Source organism: Rhinichthys klamathensis, unplaced genomic scaffold (genome assembly GCF_029890125.1).
Source record: "Rhinichthys klamathensis goyatoka isolate OS25496 unplaced genomic scaffold, OSU_Roscu_1.1 h1tg000177l_1, whole genome shotgun sequence".
NCBI lineage: Eukaryota > Metazoa > Chordata > Actinopteri > Cypriniformes > Leuciscidae > Rhinichthys > Rhinichthys klamathensis.
In genome coordinates this window covers 646,784-661,525 of record NW_026606706.1, presented here as the reverse complement: position 1 = coordinate 661,525, position 14,742 = coordinate 646,784, and the positions used below count along the sequence as shown (strand labels likewise).

The window sequence follows — 14,742 nt, the reverse complement described above, 5'->3', positions numbered from 1 at the left end:
TTGTGTAGAATTTTATGGCCATCATTTGCAGTTAACCCCATGCTAACATGAAAAATTGTTGGCAAACTATCATGACATTCATTGTTTTTAATGAAATCTTAATATGATGCATATTTAAGCAAAGGTTAGCAACATAAAGGGCAACTTTGTCTGGCTATGAATTTTAAGCGGATATTGATTTTACACTACATGCTACCTCTGTGCCTGAATGACAATTCTGAAATGGCATTCTGCTTATCTTAAAGCAGATCAAATCAGAGTAACTTGAACTTCTAAGTTAACTCGGATAGATCTGACAGTGTAAATTTCCTAATGGTTTTCTCCTTGCTTTAGGAGTTACGTATGTTTGAAGCTGTTTTTTGAAGAAATACATATGCGAAGTTGCAAAATGAGATGTGTGAGAAAAAAACAGAAGGCTATTATAAACTTTGGGGGTCTTTTCATTTTTAGAAATATGTCAAAAGTGTATATTGGGGAGTGTTATAACACATTGTGTTTCAACATCTGTATCATCCCGCCATATACAATTTTAAGACGCATAATATTCCCATAAATGACATATTAACTGTGCTGGTTTGTACAGTAACACATAGAAATGTCCCTTATGGTTTTATATCAAATGCTATTATGCTATAACATATTTAAAAACTTAAATTCAAATTGGAAACAAATATAGAAAACCACAAGCTATAACTTAAAAAACTGCATGTGTTACTTGTATGTGGACTACACACTGACCTTTTTATGCACATTTGTAGGTTCAGTAAAAGTACCTAGAAAGTGTTACAGTCTCTCTTGTTTGCGCACACATGATTCTTCTAGTTTTTTTTTAGTTTTTTTTTAAATGAAAGGCTTGTGTGGGTGACTACCATATATATAAATTACAACAAGATAATCTGCTATTTCAGATGATAGGCTGCCAGTTCTGTCATGTAACATGCATTAACCTGACTGCATATCAAATTAATCCAGATGTGACGCTTTACTTTACCTCCTTTTTTTGTCCTGTGAATTCTCTTATAACTCTTTACAGTCACCTAAGGAGGGTGGTGCTCATGTTTGAAGTAATTTCACACCTGTAGCTCATTTCTAATTGGTTAAACTGATGGCGTTACAACTCACCCCGTTCTCCCCTCTAACTCACCTTAAGCTGTGATGCTGTTAAATGCACAGTACTTTCTGCATCTATACTTTCATTATTTGTCATAGTAATAATAACTTACATTAATCTCAATAACACACATATTTATAATATTTAACAGATCATTTAATAAACAGCTATTTTTTCTATAGGCTATATATTTTCCATAAATATTTCCCACATTATTAATGAAAATAATTATAATGTTTACCTTTAAATTTGCTTATTGTCTCACTCAAAAAGAATGACAACTTCAAGTAAAACAATGAACCATAAGAAGCAGAGGAGCACGGCGCGTAAAGTTGCGTTTCAGAGAGCATTCCTAGAAGAGGCGCAGGTTTCATCCGAGTTTACGACGGTTGTAAGTAAACGCTGGAATGTTCCGAACGCTGTTCCACTAGGGTCGCATTAGAAGATTGTGCTCCGTTTCAAAGGGCTGATAGTGGCTCCTCCCTCTCTGTACCTTGTGACAACAACAACTCATCCACAGAGCAGAGCACACTTTTCTGCTCATTTTCTTCCTGTCATTCTCTCTCAATCTTTCTCAGAGCCCTAATTTCAGCACGGCACCTCTCCACATCCATTCGCGCGTCGGCGGAGCGCACTCGGGTGGGATTTCTTCTTCTTTGCGCTACTTTTGCACACTGGCTCTCCTTCCGTCTGAACTTATTTGATAGGTGCAGAAACACCATGGCCGTACCGGCTGCTCTGATTCCCCAATCGTCTCTGGTCCAGCCGTGTCCGATCTCAACTTCTTCGTCAGCATCATCAGCATCATCATCATGCTCCGCGACCGCAGCATCATCATCCTCGCCCTCGGCCACTTCTGCGTCTCCCTCTCAGTCAGCGCCCCAGAATCTGTTCCGCACGGATCTGCTCAGCACCAACACCAGCAGCATCTCACTGGCCGGCAAGCCCGTGTACTCGACCCCGTCCCCAGTTGAAAACACCCCGCAGAATAATGAGTGTCGGATGGTGGAGCTTAGGGGCGCCAGGTGGCCTCTTTCACAGTGGACGGACATGAGCTCATCTGCTTGCCCCAGGCGTTTGACCTGTTTCTCAAACACCTGGTCGGGGTCTGCACACCGTCTACACCAAACTCAAGCGGCTGGAGATCACGCCGGTGGTGTGTAACGTGGAGCAGGTCCGGATCCTGCGCGGACTGGGGGCCATCCAGCCCGGTGTCAACCGATGCAAACTCAATCTCCAGAAAAGACTTCGAGACCCTCTACAACGACTGCACTAATGCCAGGTCAGAACAAGTGCGACTCTGTTAGGGCTCCAAATCAATAGACAAGTTAGATAAGAAGTGAAGCGAACCTTACAGTACAAAGTAAAACGAATGTACTTTGTTATTAGAGTAATATGTGGAACAGATGTGCAGGACATTTGCAAATACTTTCACATTTGTCTTTGCACTTTAAAATATGTTCCAATTAGAACTTAAAATAATTGTACAGCCGGATGCAACATTGCAATTGTTTTAAGTTCAACAAACAACTTTTTATTATTATTTTTTGTAGTTTTATTTACTGCTATTTCACTTATATTGTGGCTTTAATAACTTTAATCTCAAGAAGTTCTTGATAAGTACATGGATCTTTGCTAAACCGAAGGTGTTGCAAAATAAATAAAAAAAAAACATTGAAGAAACACATCATGTTCTTATATCATTAAAATAATTGTAATATAAATATAGAAAAATGTGCAACTAATTCTAGAATACTATAAAGTAACTATAATCAACTTTTTGCAATTGTAAACAAATAAATGCAAAACATTTTATTGAAGTGTTGTAGTGCATGTGCAAAACAGGGTGTTTCTTTTTTCTTTAACTATTTACCAGAATGAATAATTCATAAATGACAGTTGGCTCAAACATGTTTTGTGGAAATCATGCACAAGTGTATATAGAACATGAGAGCTTTTTTCTTGTTGTTATATATTTTTATACTTACAAATGTGATTTTTTTTTATTGCACGTTTTTAAGTCACCCTGCATATATTGTAAGCAATGTTGAGCTCCTATTGAGCATAAGAGGAAATATTGTTTGGTTTCTGTTATTTGAGCAGGTTAAATAAGCATGTTTGTCAGAATTATTGTAATAGATGCTCTCTCCCATGTAGTTGTCATTTATAGGCAGACATTTCTTTCTACTCTTTTCTTCCTCTGGGGAAAAATCAAATCATAGTCAATAAGTGCTTGTATACTTAATGGCAGGAGTGATACAGTGCTTGAAGTACAAAATCACACAGGAAACAATTACAGCTTGTAACATCGGTGAATAATTCGCCCTGAAACTTTAATGTCACCCTTTAGTGATCAAGTGAATGGCCCAATAATTACTAGAAAAAGTAAGCTAATTTAAAAATGTCAAGTGTTGACAGCTCATCTGAAATGAAAACACAAAACACCTTGCATGCAGCAATTCGAGCCCAAGTGTTGTACAATTTCAGATAATGTTTAATGAGGAATTTCAGTGCTACAAAAACTGAACAATAAATCACAACTTCTTTTTTTTTTTTTTATGAGAATCACTTTATAATTAAAAAATATATATTGTGGATCAGGCACATGTTCGACATTGAACATAATGTTAATATCAATCTTTTTAGATCTGAATGTCCTGAGTGATTTTTATCATATAAACTATTTTAACACAATATTATTCTCACAAACATAACATTAATATATATTAAAACAAATATATAAAAAACACTCATAATATGATTTCTGTTTTGGACAAGTGCCACTTTTATTCTGTGGGAGTGCAGATAAAAACTCTTTTGTTAAATCACACATTATTATACCATCACGTACTTTTGCAAAAAATGATTGCAATTATAATATGCAATAATATATTAATTATATATTTTCTTCTTTCTTGTCATGCACATACAGTACATATATATTGGACTTCTTAATGCTAGTCATAATTACAGCTGCAGATTAACACCAAATGCATTGTATTATTTCGTATTAGTGTAAATAATGAAATTAAAGCAGTTTGTCTAAAAATGCACAATGTAAATATTCCCCTGTAGCTGTGTGTCAAGTGCGGTGTGTGTTCGTCCAGCAGCGGTGCTAAAGATGCAGTCTGCTCACTCACAGTCTTTTCCCATGCTGTCTGTACGAGCTCCTTCTGGGCCTGTGCTTGCTTTCAATCCGTGCGGCCCCGTCCCAGGGACCTGAGGTGATGGAGTGTGTGGTTTGAACTTCGGGGCTGGGAAAGAGAGTGGTCAGTGATGGGTTAAAGGATAATGCAGTGCTACACATTGCTTTAATGACGCTAAAGTGCTGGCCTATTACTGCTGCATAGAGAGGCCTGTAATTGTCTCTGAAAGCACCTGGTACTGCCGGTGGTTATGCTGAAATCAATCACCTCCTCCATGTCTGCTTCCCATTTGGAGGATTACATCATTTGTATGGACAAAGGTATCTGCTCGGATGGAACACAAACACACTGGCTCTTATTTACAGTGTGGATTTAATGTATCTACATCTGCTTTGATTCTCTTTACGGGGAAGGTCAGCACGCTAAGTCATAACTCTTGCATGGACGTGACTCGGGGGGCTGTTACTTGCTCATATTTTGAATTTTATAGAAGGATAATTTCGTTTGTCTAAAGCAGTCTAGATGATTATGATGGAATGTTATGTTTCTTTCGCTATATGAATTTAGTTTTTTTGGTATGTAGAGGAGAACTTTAGAGAGGAGTGGCGCAATGGGTTGTGCGTATGCTGACAGCATAAGAGGTCAGGTTTGAGTCCGCCTGGAATGTGTTCCAATCCTGTTTAAAAAAAAAAAAAAAAATAGAGATAATTAAATAAAATGGCCTAAGCAATAGCGAGCTCACTTTTCCAGCATGCTGCTCGGCTTCCAGAGTGCTAATAATCCTCTTTGCTCCGGGATAACAGCGGCCTTACATCTTTGTCTGCTCACGTTAAAAGAATTCCCCATGAAGCGGAGTCAGACTCGCCCCGTTTCTCCCTTCCGCATGAGGACGTGTTCCTCCGGCTCCCCCCTCCTCATTCTCCCAGGGACCCTCGGCCCAGATTAATGAGCACCTTCTGCCGCCGAACAGATACGGGGCTGTAATCTCTCTGCTTTCATAGGAGTTATGAGTCTGCCCTGTGAGAAGCAATACTTCAGCTACTTGTTTTCCTTTCCTTTTTGTCCATGTGGGACGGTGCGGTTCTTGCCGCCTGGCGACATTTGAACTCTTAAGGAAAGGTTATTGAAACACCAGGGCGGTTGGGCTGGAGGTGAGTGCTGAGACAGCTGTTACATTGGAGGGTTTGTCAGGATGCGTACGGCCCAGGCGGTTAATTGACAGTTGTTGTCAACAATGGAAGGTTAAATAGATACTACTGAATGCATATTTTATTGAATTAAATTTAAATGAATAAAGAATATGTCCTCAAGTTTGTGTTCATTTAATTCATTATGTTTTAAATGATATTTTAGTTACATTTTTACCTTTATAATTCAGTCACAGGAGCATCACGGTTTGACAAATATTTTTGTTTGTGTACAACACAGACTGGCATATTACAGAGGAGCGTCATTATTTTGTTTAGCACTCAGGGGTGCGTCTTAACACACAGTGGCAGATTTTATCGCTCTTTTTTTTTCTCTCTCTCACTCTCTTTGCAGTGCTCTTCTGATATATTTGTTTTTCGACAAGGCACGGATGTGTTTACAGGTACTCATGGGAAATCTTTGGATCGAATTCAAATCATTCCCAGTCCAGAGTGGGTGCTAAGATACCCGTCACCCAGCAACCACATCCAAGAGGGAGCTGAGGCGATAATAACTTCAAAAAACAGAGAGACAGATGCTGATTAGGATGAAAGAGTTGAGGGGGGATGTGTGTGTGTGTGTGTGTGTGTGTGTGTGTGTGTGTGTGTGTGTGTGTGTGTGGGGGGGGGGGGGGGGGGGGGATGCATGTTAAAAGGCTTGTTAAAATCACAGATTCATTGTAGCACTTCTTACAAATCATATACACATGATTCCATATTCCTCACTTGCGATCAGTGCTGATGGATTGAAAATGAAGCAGATAAACAATCTGGTTTTTATTTTTTCCGTCCCCGTGAGTCACTGGAGCTTTCCTTGATGGGATTAGCCACGTGTGTTCAAATTAACTGTGCTCTTGGCATCCGTCGTCATTGCGAGACGAGACAGCAGAAGAGCTTGTTACGAACGTGACTCTGATAAAAGCAACTTGATACCTCTGTATTCAATTGAGGTTCATTTAAAACAGTTCTAGGAAAATATTCAATTCTCTATTCAAGCCCTCATATTTGACCTGACCATATTTGACTTGACATTTGACCTCCATATTAAAGGGATAGTTCACCCAAAAATCTGTCATCAGTTTATCTATAAATTTTCTCACACTCATGTTGTTCTAAATCTTTTTTCCCCCTGCGGAACATAATTTCTGAAGAATATTGTCATACAATGAAAGTCAATGGGGTCCAAAACAACATGATTGAATCCCTTTGTTTAATTGTCTGGCATACATTTTTCAAAAAGTCTTCTTTTGTGTTCTGTAGAAGAAAGTCATACAGGTAACAACATGAGTAAAACTATCCCTTAAAAAAAAAGAAGAATTGGTGCGCGAATAGCGGACATTCATGATTTTTAGAACAGGTTGCGGTGACCGTGAGCGATGGCGTGAGTCATCAATCAGTCTCAAATCAAACAAGCAAGTGTAAGTGTGTCAAATCATCTGCAGGTTTCTTTTTTTCTGACCACCAGAAGTATGAAATGAGACAGGACAGTGACACTAGCCACCATAGCCACACCTGAAACAGATTGCCGGTGGAAAAAGCAATGCATTATGAGCTCTCTGACTCGGAGCCCTGGCATGTCTTTAGCCACCATCCCTTCCACATTACAGCATATTTAGGAAGCAGTTCGCAGACCGCTGACGCTCACGCAGGGACGCTAACCACTACTGACACAAGTTAGAGGGAGCAGATGAGATTTCTTGATTGGAGAGCGATTCCGGGCCTTAGCTCGGCTCTGTCTAATATGGTCACATAAAGAAATTGATTTTCCCCAGAAATTAATTAATTTTTCATATAGCCCAAAGCTGGAGTTTAAAAAGAGAGTGCACTTTCTGGTTTCCTATTTTCCTCCTTTTTTAAAGAATTATTGCCTAATCATATTAATACTTTTGCCCTAAGGATAGAAAGATGATTGTACAAATGCATTTGGAAATATGTATCGCTGAGTATTTATGATTAAATTATGCAAATAACTCGGCTCTCATCCTTCGCGGACCCAGATTGTCTAATTAGGATTGATATGCCGAGTGGATGTTCGCGAATCTGAATACAAGCATGTCCAAAGAGCAGAAAATTGAAAATGACAAGGCCGGAATCCTTAATAAGTTTTTTTTTTTTTTTTTTTTTTTTTTGCGTCTAATTCAGCGTATCCGTATCAGGAGTTAATTTTCCCTGGCTTCATTTTCGTGTTGAAGCTGACATGAGAAAAAAAGAAGAAAAAAAGAAGGAGAATACTTCAGGGAATCAATCTCATTTGGGATTCCAGAAATTTCCTCTTCTTGTTTTTTCCCCTGTCTTCAAGATCATATCAAATGATGAATCTCCTCCTATATAAACTTTTTCATGTTATCACGGAAATATCTGCGTTGTTTGAACTTAATGGCCTCTTCTTGTCCCACTCTACTGTGATGAAAGTGAATGATGGGAAAATCTACCCTGTACAGTGATATTTACTCTGTTATAAAATGGAGGAATGTCATGATGGATGTTTTATGAGCTCTGTGGTTTTGAAAGAAGACAGCAAAAGCTGGATATTTAAGTTTGAACCGCTGTCATAAACAGCGTCAATGAGATGCGGTCAGCAGGTTTTGGCGGGACTGCGGTGAAGGACAGGTGACTGCTGAGGTCTCGAGGCTGTTTTCATTTAAGTCAGAACAAGCGCCACTTTACAGCGCAATGAGAGCACCATAACTCCATTAAAGGAAAACAAAGGGCTCTGGAGTGCTGGAGACACTTTTCCTAGGACAAAATAAATAGAGCTCTCAATTAAATTCACTTCAAGCTCTCCTGCAAAAATGAATGAAAGTAGGCCTACCTTTGATAAAACTGCTTCAGAACTCGCCATAAATTATATGTTTAGTAATTTATGAATATTCCATGAAATATGCTTAACAGGGCATGTTAAGAGTTTTTTTTTTGCTCTTTAAAAATACATTTACATTGTTTCTGTGCTGCCGAAACAACTGAAGAGTCCCTATCCAGTTAGATCATTCAAAGGAATGAAAGAAAAGAGGAAGTTATACTTTTTTTCATCTACGTTCCTCTTTTAGCAGTGGGACAAAAGACTCCTAACACCTCTAAAGGTATCTCATAAAGTTCTGATTGTTATCTAATCTTTACCTGGCCCACAGCTAATGACACTCGAGAATAGAATGGAACTCTATCAGAGCTCAAAGCATGATGGGCCTTTGACAAAGCTGAGGCACCAGGCCTCTCTTATGAAGCTGGAATCCTCGCGGACCGCACAGAAGCCTATCAAGTCAATTTAGCACAATTGAATCATAATAGAAAAGCCAAATTTCAGTGCTCGTTGCCGCTGAGGATCCCATATGTTGCCCATATTGATGCGGTTGTTGATGTGTTTGTATCTCATTCTCGCCACCTTTTGAGGAAGCATCTTTTCTTTTGATATTTTTTTGTTCAGTAGCTTTTATTTCTTTTAATTCGTCCGTTGGATTGATGTAAAGATACAAGCGTCAAGAGTCGTGATTATATTCCTCAAAATATGCGCGACTGGGTTTAATTTACTCCCGCGATTTAATATATGAAACATTCTAAAATGCGGCTGTAGCCTCTTTATGAAAACAAAGCAAACAGTTAAGAGACCTTGTAGCTCGAACATGGTATGCCAAGTTACTGAAGGCCAAAGTGAATGAGCGACGCATAGCACGCAACTCTCTGCAGGGGAAACATCCCAACTTGCAATGCAGCCCATTTAAAACAACTGGAAATATATTTTTTTCTAATAATCCCTAAACCGCCCGAAACCCTCAACGGGCTATACTGTATTTCATTATCAGCAAACAAAGGTGTTGTTCCTTTGAAAGCTATCCAAAGCTTCTCACATTGCTGTTGTCTAAGTCCAGTGAGACAGGCATTCTGATAACTCTTTTTATGATGGTCCGCTTGAGTTTCTCCTGCAGACTCGAATGTCAGCTATTCGCTTTAAAAAAGAAAGCGTTTTTTCCCACAGCAAGTGGCTGTGGTACCCGGCTATTATTACTCTCTTCTTAAAGACTGACAGTTTGCTCCAGAGAGACATGACACCAAACTCGTCTGCTGGAGGCGTACCACTGCATTTCCCGTCTGTCCAATCAGATATTTGTAAACTGACGACACCTGGCAGGAGAAGGTAAATGTTGAGCCCAGAGCTGTAGCAGACACAGATATTGTGTTCAAGCCTTTGTGTGATGGAAAGATACCAGACACAATTACATACTCAAAAGCACAAACACACTCTCATAATCACTTGGAATAATTCGTACGAGATGGTGAAATCGCCATGATAACTTACATCGCCTTAGATCCTACAAAAATGTAGTAAAGGTACTTTTAAATGTTTTCATATTACATTCATAGTTTTGGGGTTTGGGTAAGGGGTTGTTTTTGTACAATGTTTTTGTGCGACCATCTCATACAAATTATTACTTTTTTTTGTGTGTGAGACCAGATTGGAGACGGATCAAACCATAAAAAATATATAAAAAATATATATTTCTCAGAGGTGGCTCTTTTATAGCTCTTTCATATATCTTTTATCTTAAAATTAATTATAAAAATATATTTATTTAATTAACCCTCTGGGGTTGACAAACGCGCCAACGCGTTTTGGTGGATTTTCGAATGCATCATTTGAAACTGTAAGGTCTACTTTTATATGTTTCCACTTACAATCAAAACAAAACTTTTATAAAATAAAGAAAACAAACAGGGTGTGCTTTCTGCTTTCTACCGTCTCGGACTCCATGAACTTTTTTTCTCGAGCACGTCACAAAAATGAAACAAAACTCAGGGAATACTTGCCACACAGACATGAACAATATATCTATAGAAACATTTTAGTGCATATAGTAGATACTCAAAAATGTATAATATATTTAATGTATGTATATGTAACTGTAAAATTAATGTGAATCGCATAACTCACAAAATTTGTAAGAATCTGATGGAAACATTTTCATATTGAAATCTCTTACTTTTTATTGCACAGTTTGGGATATTGTTGATTGTTTTCCCTCACTAAAACTCTAGGGAAGATGCTTATGAGATTAATAGGGTCCTTTTACCAGAAGAAAAATCTCCATTTCTATTTCTGCATTTATTCTCATTTAGAAACTAAACAGAGTAAGAAAAAGAATAGCTCTTTCCCATGATATTTTGTTGTCTTTTCCATTACTTCTATTAATTTTAAGAAATGCTGAAGTTTTGCCCATCCCATGCTCTTACTGCATCCGAAAGGATTATGTTACTAATGATTCTGATTGTGGATTTATTTCAAGACATGACGTCATGAACAGATGATTCAGAGAAAACGATTCCCTTGAAAGTTCTGCTTTCATTTCAAAGCCATTGTAGACGAGGTTCATGGCTGTACATACATTTACATATTTACATTCACGTGCTCGGGAGAGAGAATATTCTTCCAAAGTGTCTTAAAGAAGGATAATTTATTCTAGTTGTGGATCCGGTCTCACATTTTAAACTCTGTTGTGAGCCGTGTCTCCATTCAGACAGCTTATGCTGTGCTAATACAACATTCCCAGCATAATGTGTCTGTCCACATCTATTATCCCGCTCTGGAACAGGCAGTGTGATATCCGTAAACTTCACATATGAATAGGCTCAGCTGAAAAGGAGAATGAATTAAGTCAAGCTGACATCGCATGCCAATAAGCTTTGTTTCATTCCCAGTGCAGTATTCATTTGCGGCACAGAAAGATTTATTGCATGATTGACAATTATGAGAGGATGACCTAGTTTTTTGTAATGGAACAAAAATGGTTTTCATGGGATGCCACTGCCTGTCTGTGTATTCTGTGGATGCCAACCAAGTAATAAGTAGGTTTTCTCACCAACAGAAACTGTATTTTGGGGGGGATGGTGACAGTGAATCACAAAAGTGACAGTGAATCACTTTACTTTTGCTCGATATATTTTGTCTAGGATAATTCAGTATTAAGTGTCAGCGGTCCCTATAGACATCAGCTCCCTTTAAGCTAATACATTCAATTTGCTCCTCAAAGTTATTTTCAATGCGATTTGACATGGTTCTCCCTGCAGGCGAGCACTTAAGTAACTTTATACATGGAGGAGGTATGGTATAACCATTCAATAAGCTACTAAACTGTCTCCTGCACTTCTGAAGCCGCCCAACAACCCTACAGACAGTTATGTCTACTTAACCAGAGCCATTTTCATTGGGATCTGGCTAATATTTCATGATTCATGCATTTTTGATTTTACCTTTCTATTAACTGTTTTATTCAGCTCAGTAAAGCTCATTACAGCTGTGAGGAGGGCTCCTGCCCCCACGGGACCATTGGTTGAGTGGAACCACAAATGGCACAAGCAGGGTTTAGCCAGAAGTTAATATCCTGCAAAATTGTTTCTGAGTAGCTCGGTAGAATACGGATGATTAAATGACACGAGCAGATCAAAAAAACGTTTTCTCTGACTACAAAGTGTTAAGTGCCGGTGCTTTCAAGCGCTACAGATCTCCCAAGGTTGCCATTAAGTGGAATAGGACTTATTTAATGGGAAAGACTGTCCTGCCAAGAAGGGAGAAGTGAACACAGAGCACAGTGGAAGGTTTTGTGAGCTGTACAGAGAGCAGCAAAGCATTGACAAAACAATAACACCAGGAACAACAGAAAAAGACTGCCAGTTCCTTTGTCGTAAGTTCACATTATTATCACTCTGATATATATATATATATATATATCACACACACACACACACACACACACACCTCTGGGGTAGTTTAATTATTAATTATAATGATCAAATCTTTATAAATAAATCTTTATATATAAATATATCTGTTTATGTTCCAGATAGACTTTCAGTCGTTGTATTAGTGATGGGGATTTTAGTGATTTTCTCCAGGTTACATCATCACGTCAGTAGGTGGCGGCACTGATTCTGACACTACTCTTACTATTTCTGACATAAAACGATATGGTAAAATTAGTATGAGTAGTATACTAGTGTCAGTGTGTGGTTCTGAATTCAGCCCCTGTGACTATCATATTCATGAGTGAGTTATTAAATCATTCACTCAACCGATTCGTTCAAACTCACACTTGTTCATTCAGGAACTGAACTGTTTTGATTTGAGTCATTGTATCATTATTCAAAAACACTGATTTGTATATGAATGCTGCTGTTTTGTGCTGCTTGGAGACAGCATTTATTTTTGTTTTGAATTATTTTCACTGGCGGAACAAAAATGGACTGGCAACTGTCAATATTGTGTCTCAATGAAAATGCAATGCGCTGTCATGTCTATGATCTGCATTCAGAACAAATCGCGCCCTTCTTTGTGTGATATTTGGGCCAAGCTGCGCTACATTTGCAGTGTTGACAATGCACAGTTTCCTGAAACCTGAGAGAGAGAGAGGAGAGAGAGAGAGAGAGAGAGAGAGAGAGAGAGAGAGAGAGAGAGAGAGAGAGAGGAGAGAGAGAGAGAGAGAGAGAGAGAGAGAGAGAGAGAGAGAGAGAGAGAGAGAGAGAGAGAGAGAGAGAGAGAGAGAGAGAGAGAGAGAGAGAGAGAGAGAGAGAGAGAGAGAGAGAGAGAGAGAGAGAGAGAGAGAGAGAGAGAGAGAGAGAGAGAGAGAGAGAGAGAGAGAGAGAGAAAAACAGTTTGTCTCACTGATTATTTATGGTACAGCAGTTTAGCTCTTTTAGCAAGCATGTATTTCTGTGTAGCGACTTGACCTTTTGTTGCGGTCAGAGCGTTATCCGATTCTTTTCTCTTTTTGTCTTCAGTGCAGCAAATTCCTAAAGCTTCACCTTATGGTGAACAGACACAGTTTCCTAGTCTCTCTCTAGTCCTCCTCCCAAAGATAAAATTCTATGTTACCGATTCCGGGAAGACAGATTAAGGGTTGTAAAATGGAGTATGAGGATTTTGCAGTTATCAAATCTCCTCTCACTCTTGACCTTTCAAATGTCAGAAAAGGAATGTGAGACAAAAGCAAGCTCACAGATCTGATTACACGGATCAAAAGTGTCTTTAGGCTTCTATCAGTGACAGGGATGTTTAATTGGAGGATACTGGGGAGGGCAGCTAAAACAATACATCATATTTATGTCTTCTGTGCTTTTTTTATACTTTAAGTATATTGTGCTGGAAACAGTTCGTAGCTGTTGGGGCATTATGTAATTTTCCCTTGATAAAAGAAGCTCTTCGGCAGCTGTGTCTCTTGCTAGTCTCACAGTCACATTCCAAATAGTCTAATATTATTTCAAGAGTTGCACAGCTCTGAGTGGGGCCCTCAAATGCGTACTTTAAAAGAATAGCACACATGCTCACGGCTATGATATGTATATTCGTTTTTGCCATGGAAGGAGATTTGAGACAGGATAATTAAAGGTGCGCTTCTCAAAGGGTCAGGGTCAAGCCAATAGGAATGTCAGAGACTTGCGAGGCTATGACAGCTCTTTTCAACAGGCCACGGCGGACTGGTGCAGGCAGAGATAGCGCAGCGCCCCAGAAAGGGCAGCACGCTGACAGCTCTCCAGCCACGCCGTCCCAGCAGGAAGGCATCAGTTTGAGAAACAGATAGCGAGCGAGGCCGTCGGTGGCGCGGACCGAATCGGGACAGATTAGGCGTGGCCCGCGGGTCAGCCCGTTCCCACCGTTTTGCTCGTGGCCTCCTGGACCCTGGAGTGTTATTAATAAAAGACAGGGCCAAAGTGCTCATTGAAAATCTCAAACTCACCTCTTTCATTAGAGTAGGCGTATGTAGCTAGCACACCAACACACCATTAGTATTCTAGCTGTGGACACTAGTTGACATGTAATGTGCCCTACAGTTGTCTTGTTGGAACTTTCTTTTTCCTATTTTTAACCTCTGTAAAGTAAAGGTGGATCATGCCATTTTTTATGTTAATACTCTTCTATCCCAGCTTAAGATGCCGAGATAACTAGTGGTCTGCCAATATATCCCCAGGGCCAATAAACAGTAGAGGTTGAAATTTGGTTATTTATTAAATATAGACATCAACTGTAAGTTTAGCTATTTGGACAGTTTGTGGAAGTCTTTTATCATGACATTGATCATGATAAGATCCATTTGAAGGATACAAACCATGTGAACCGCAAACGGGAAGGAAATTTCTGCGTTACTGGACAAACACAATAGAGCAACTTTAAATCCTAGATTTAAACCCTGGTGTGCCGTTTCTAATCCGATTCTCTGTTATAGTTCCATGATAATTGTTATATCATATATGCCATGTCATATTCATTTATAGGTATATCAAATACTGAGAAAAAATCTATTGGAAATTATCTAAT

General features: G+C 39.0%; 1 protein-coding gene across 1 annotated transcript in view; it reads left to right on the top strand.

The window, feature by feature from the left end:
• Positions 1 to 1,561: 1,561 nt before the first annotated feature.
• The window catches only part of dachd (dachshund d), a 114,227-nt gene continuing 101,046 nt past the window's right edge, over positions 1,562 to 14,742 (top strand). Inside the window, 4 exon segments of the mRNA XM_056260651.1 lie at positions 1,562 to 2,129; positions 2,132 to 2,212; positions 2,215 to 2,342; positions 2,344 to 2,393. Coding sequence (XP_056116626.1) covers positions 1,832 to 2,129; positions 2,132 to 2,212; positions 2,215 to 2,342; positions 2,344 to 2,393 — 557 coding nt within the window. The 5' untranslated portion in view covers positions 1,562 to 1,831.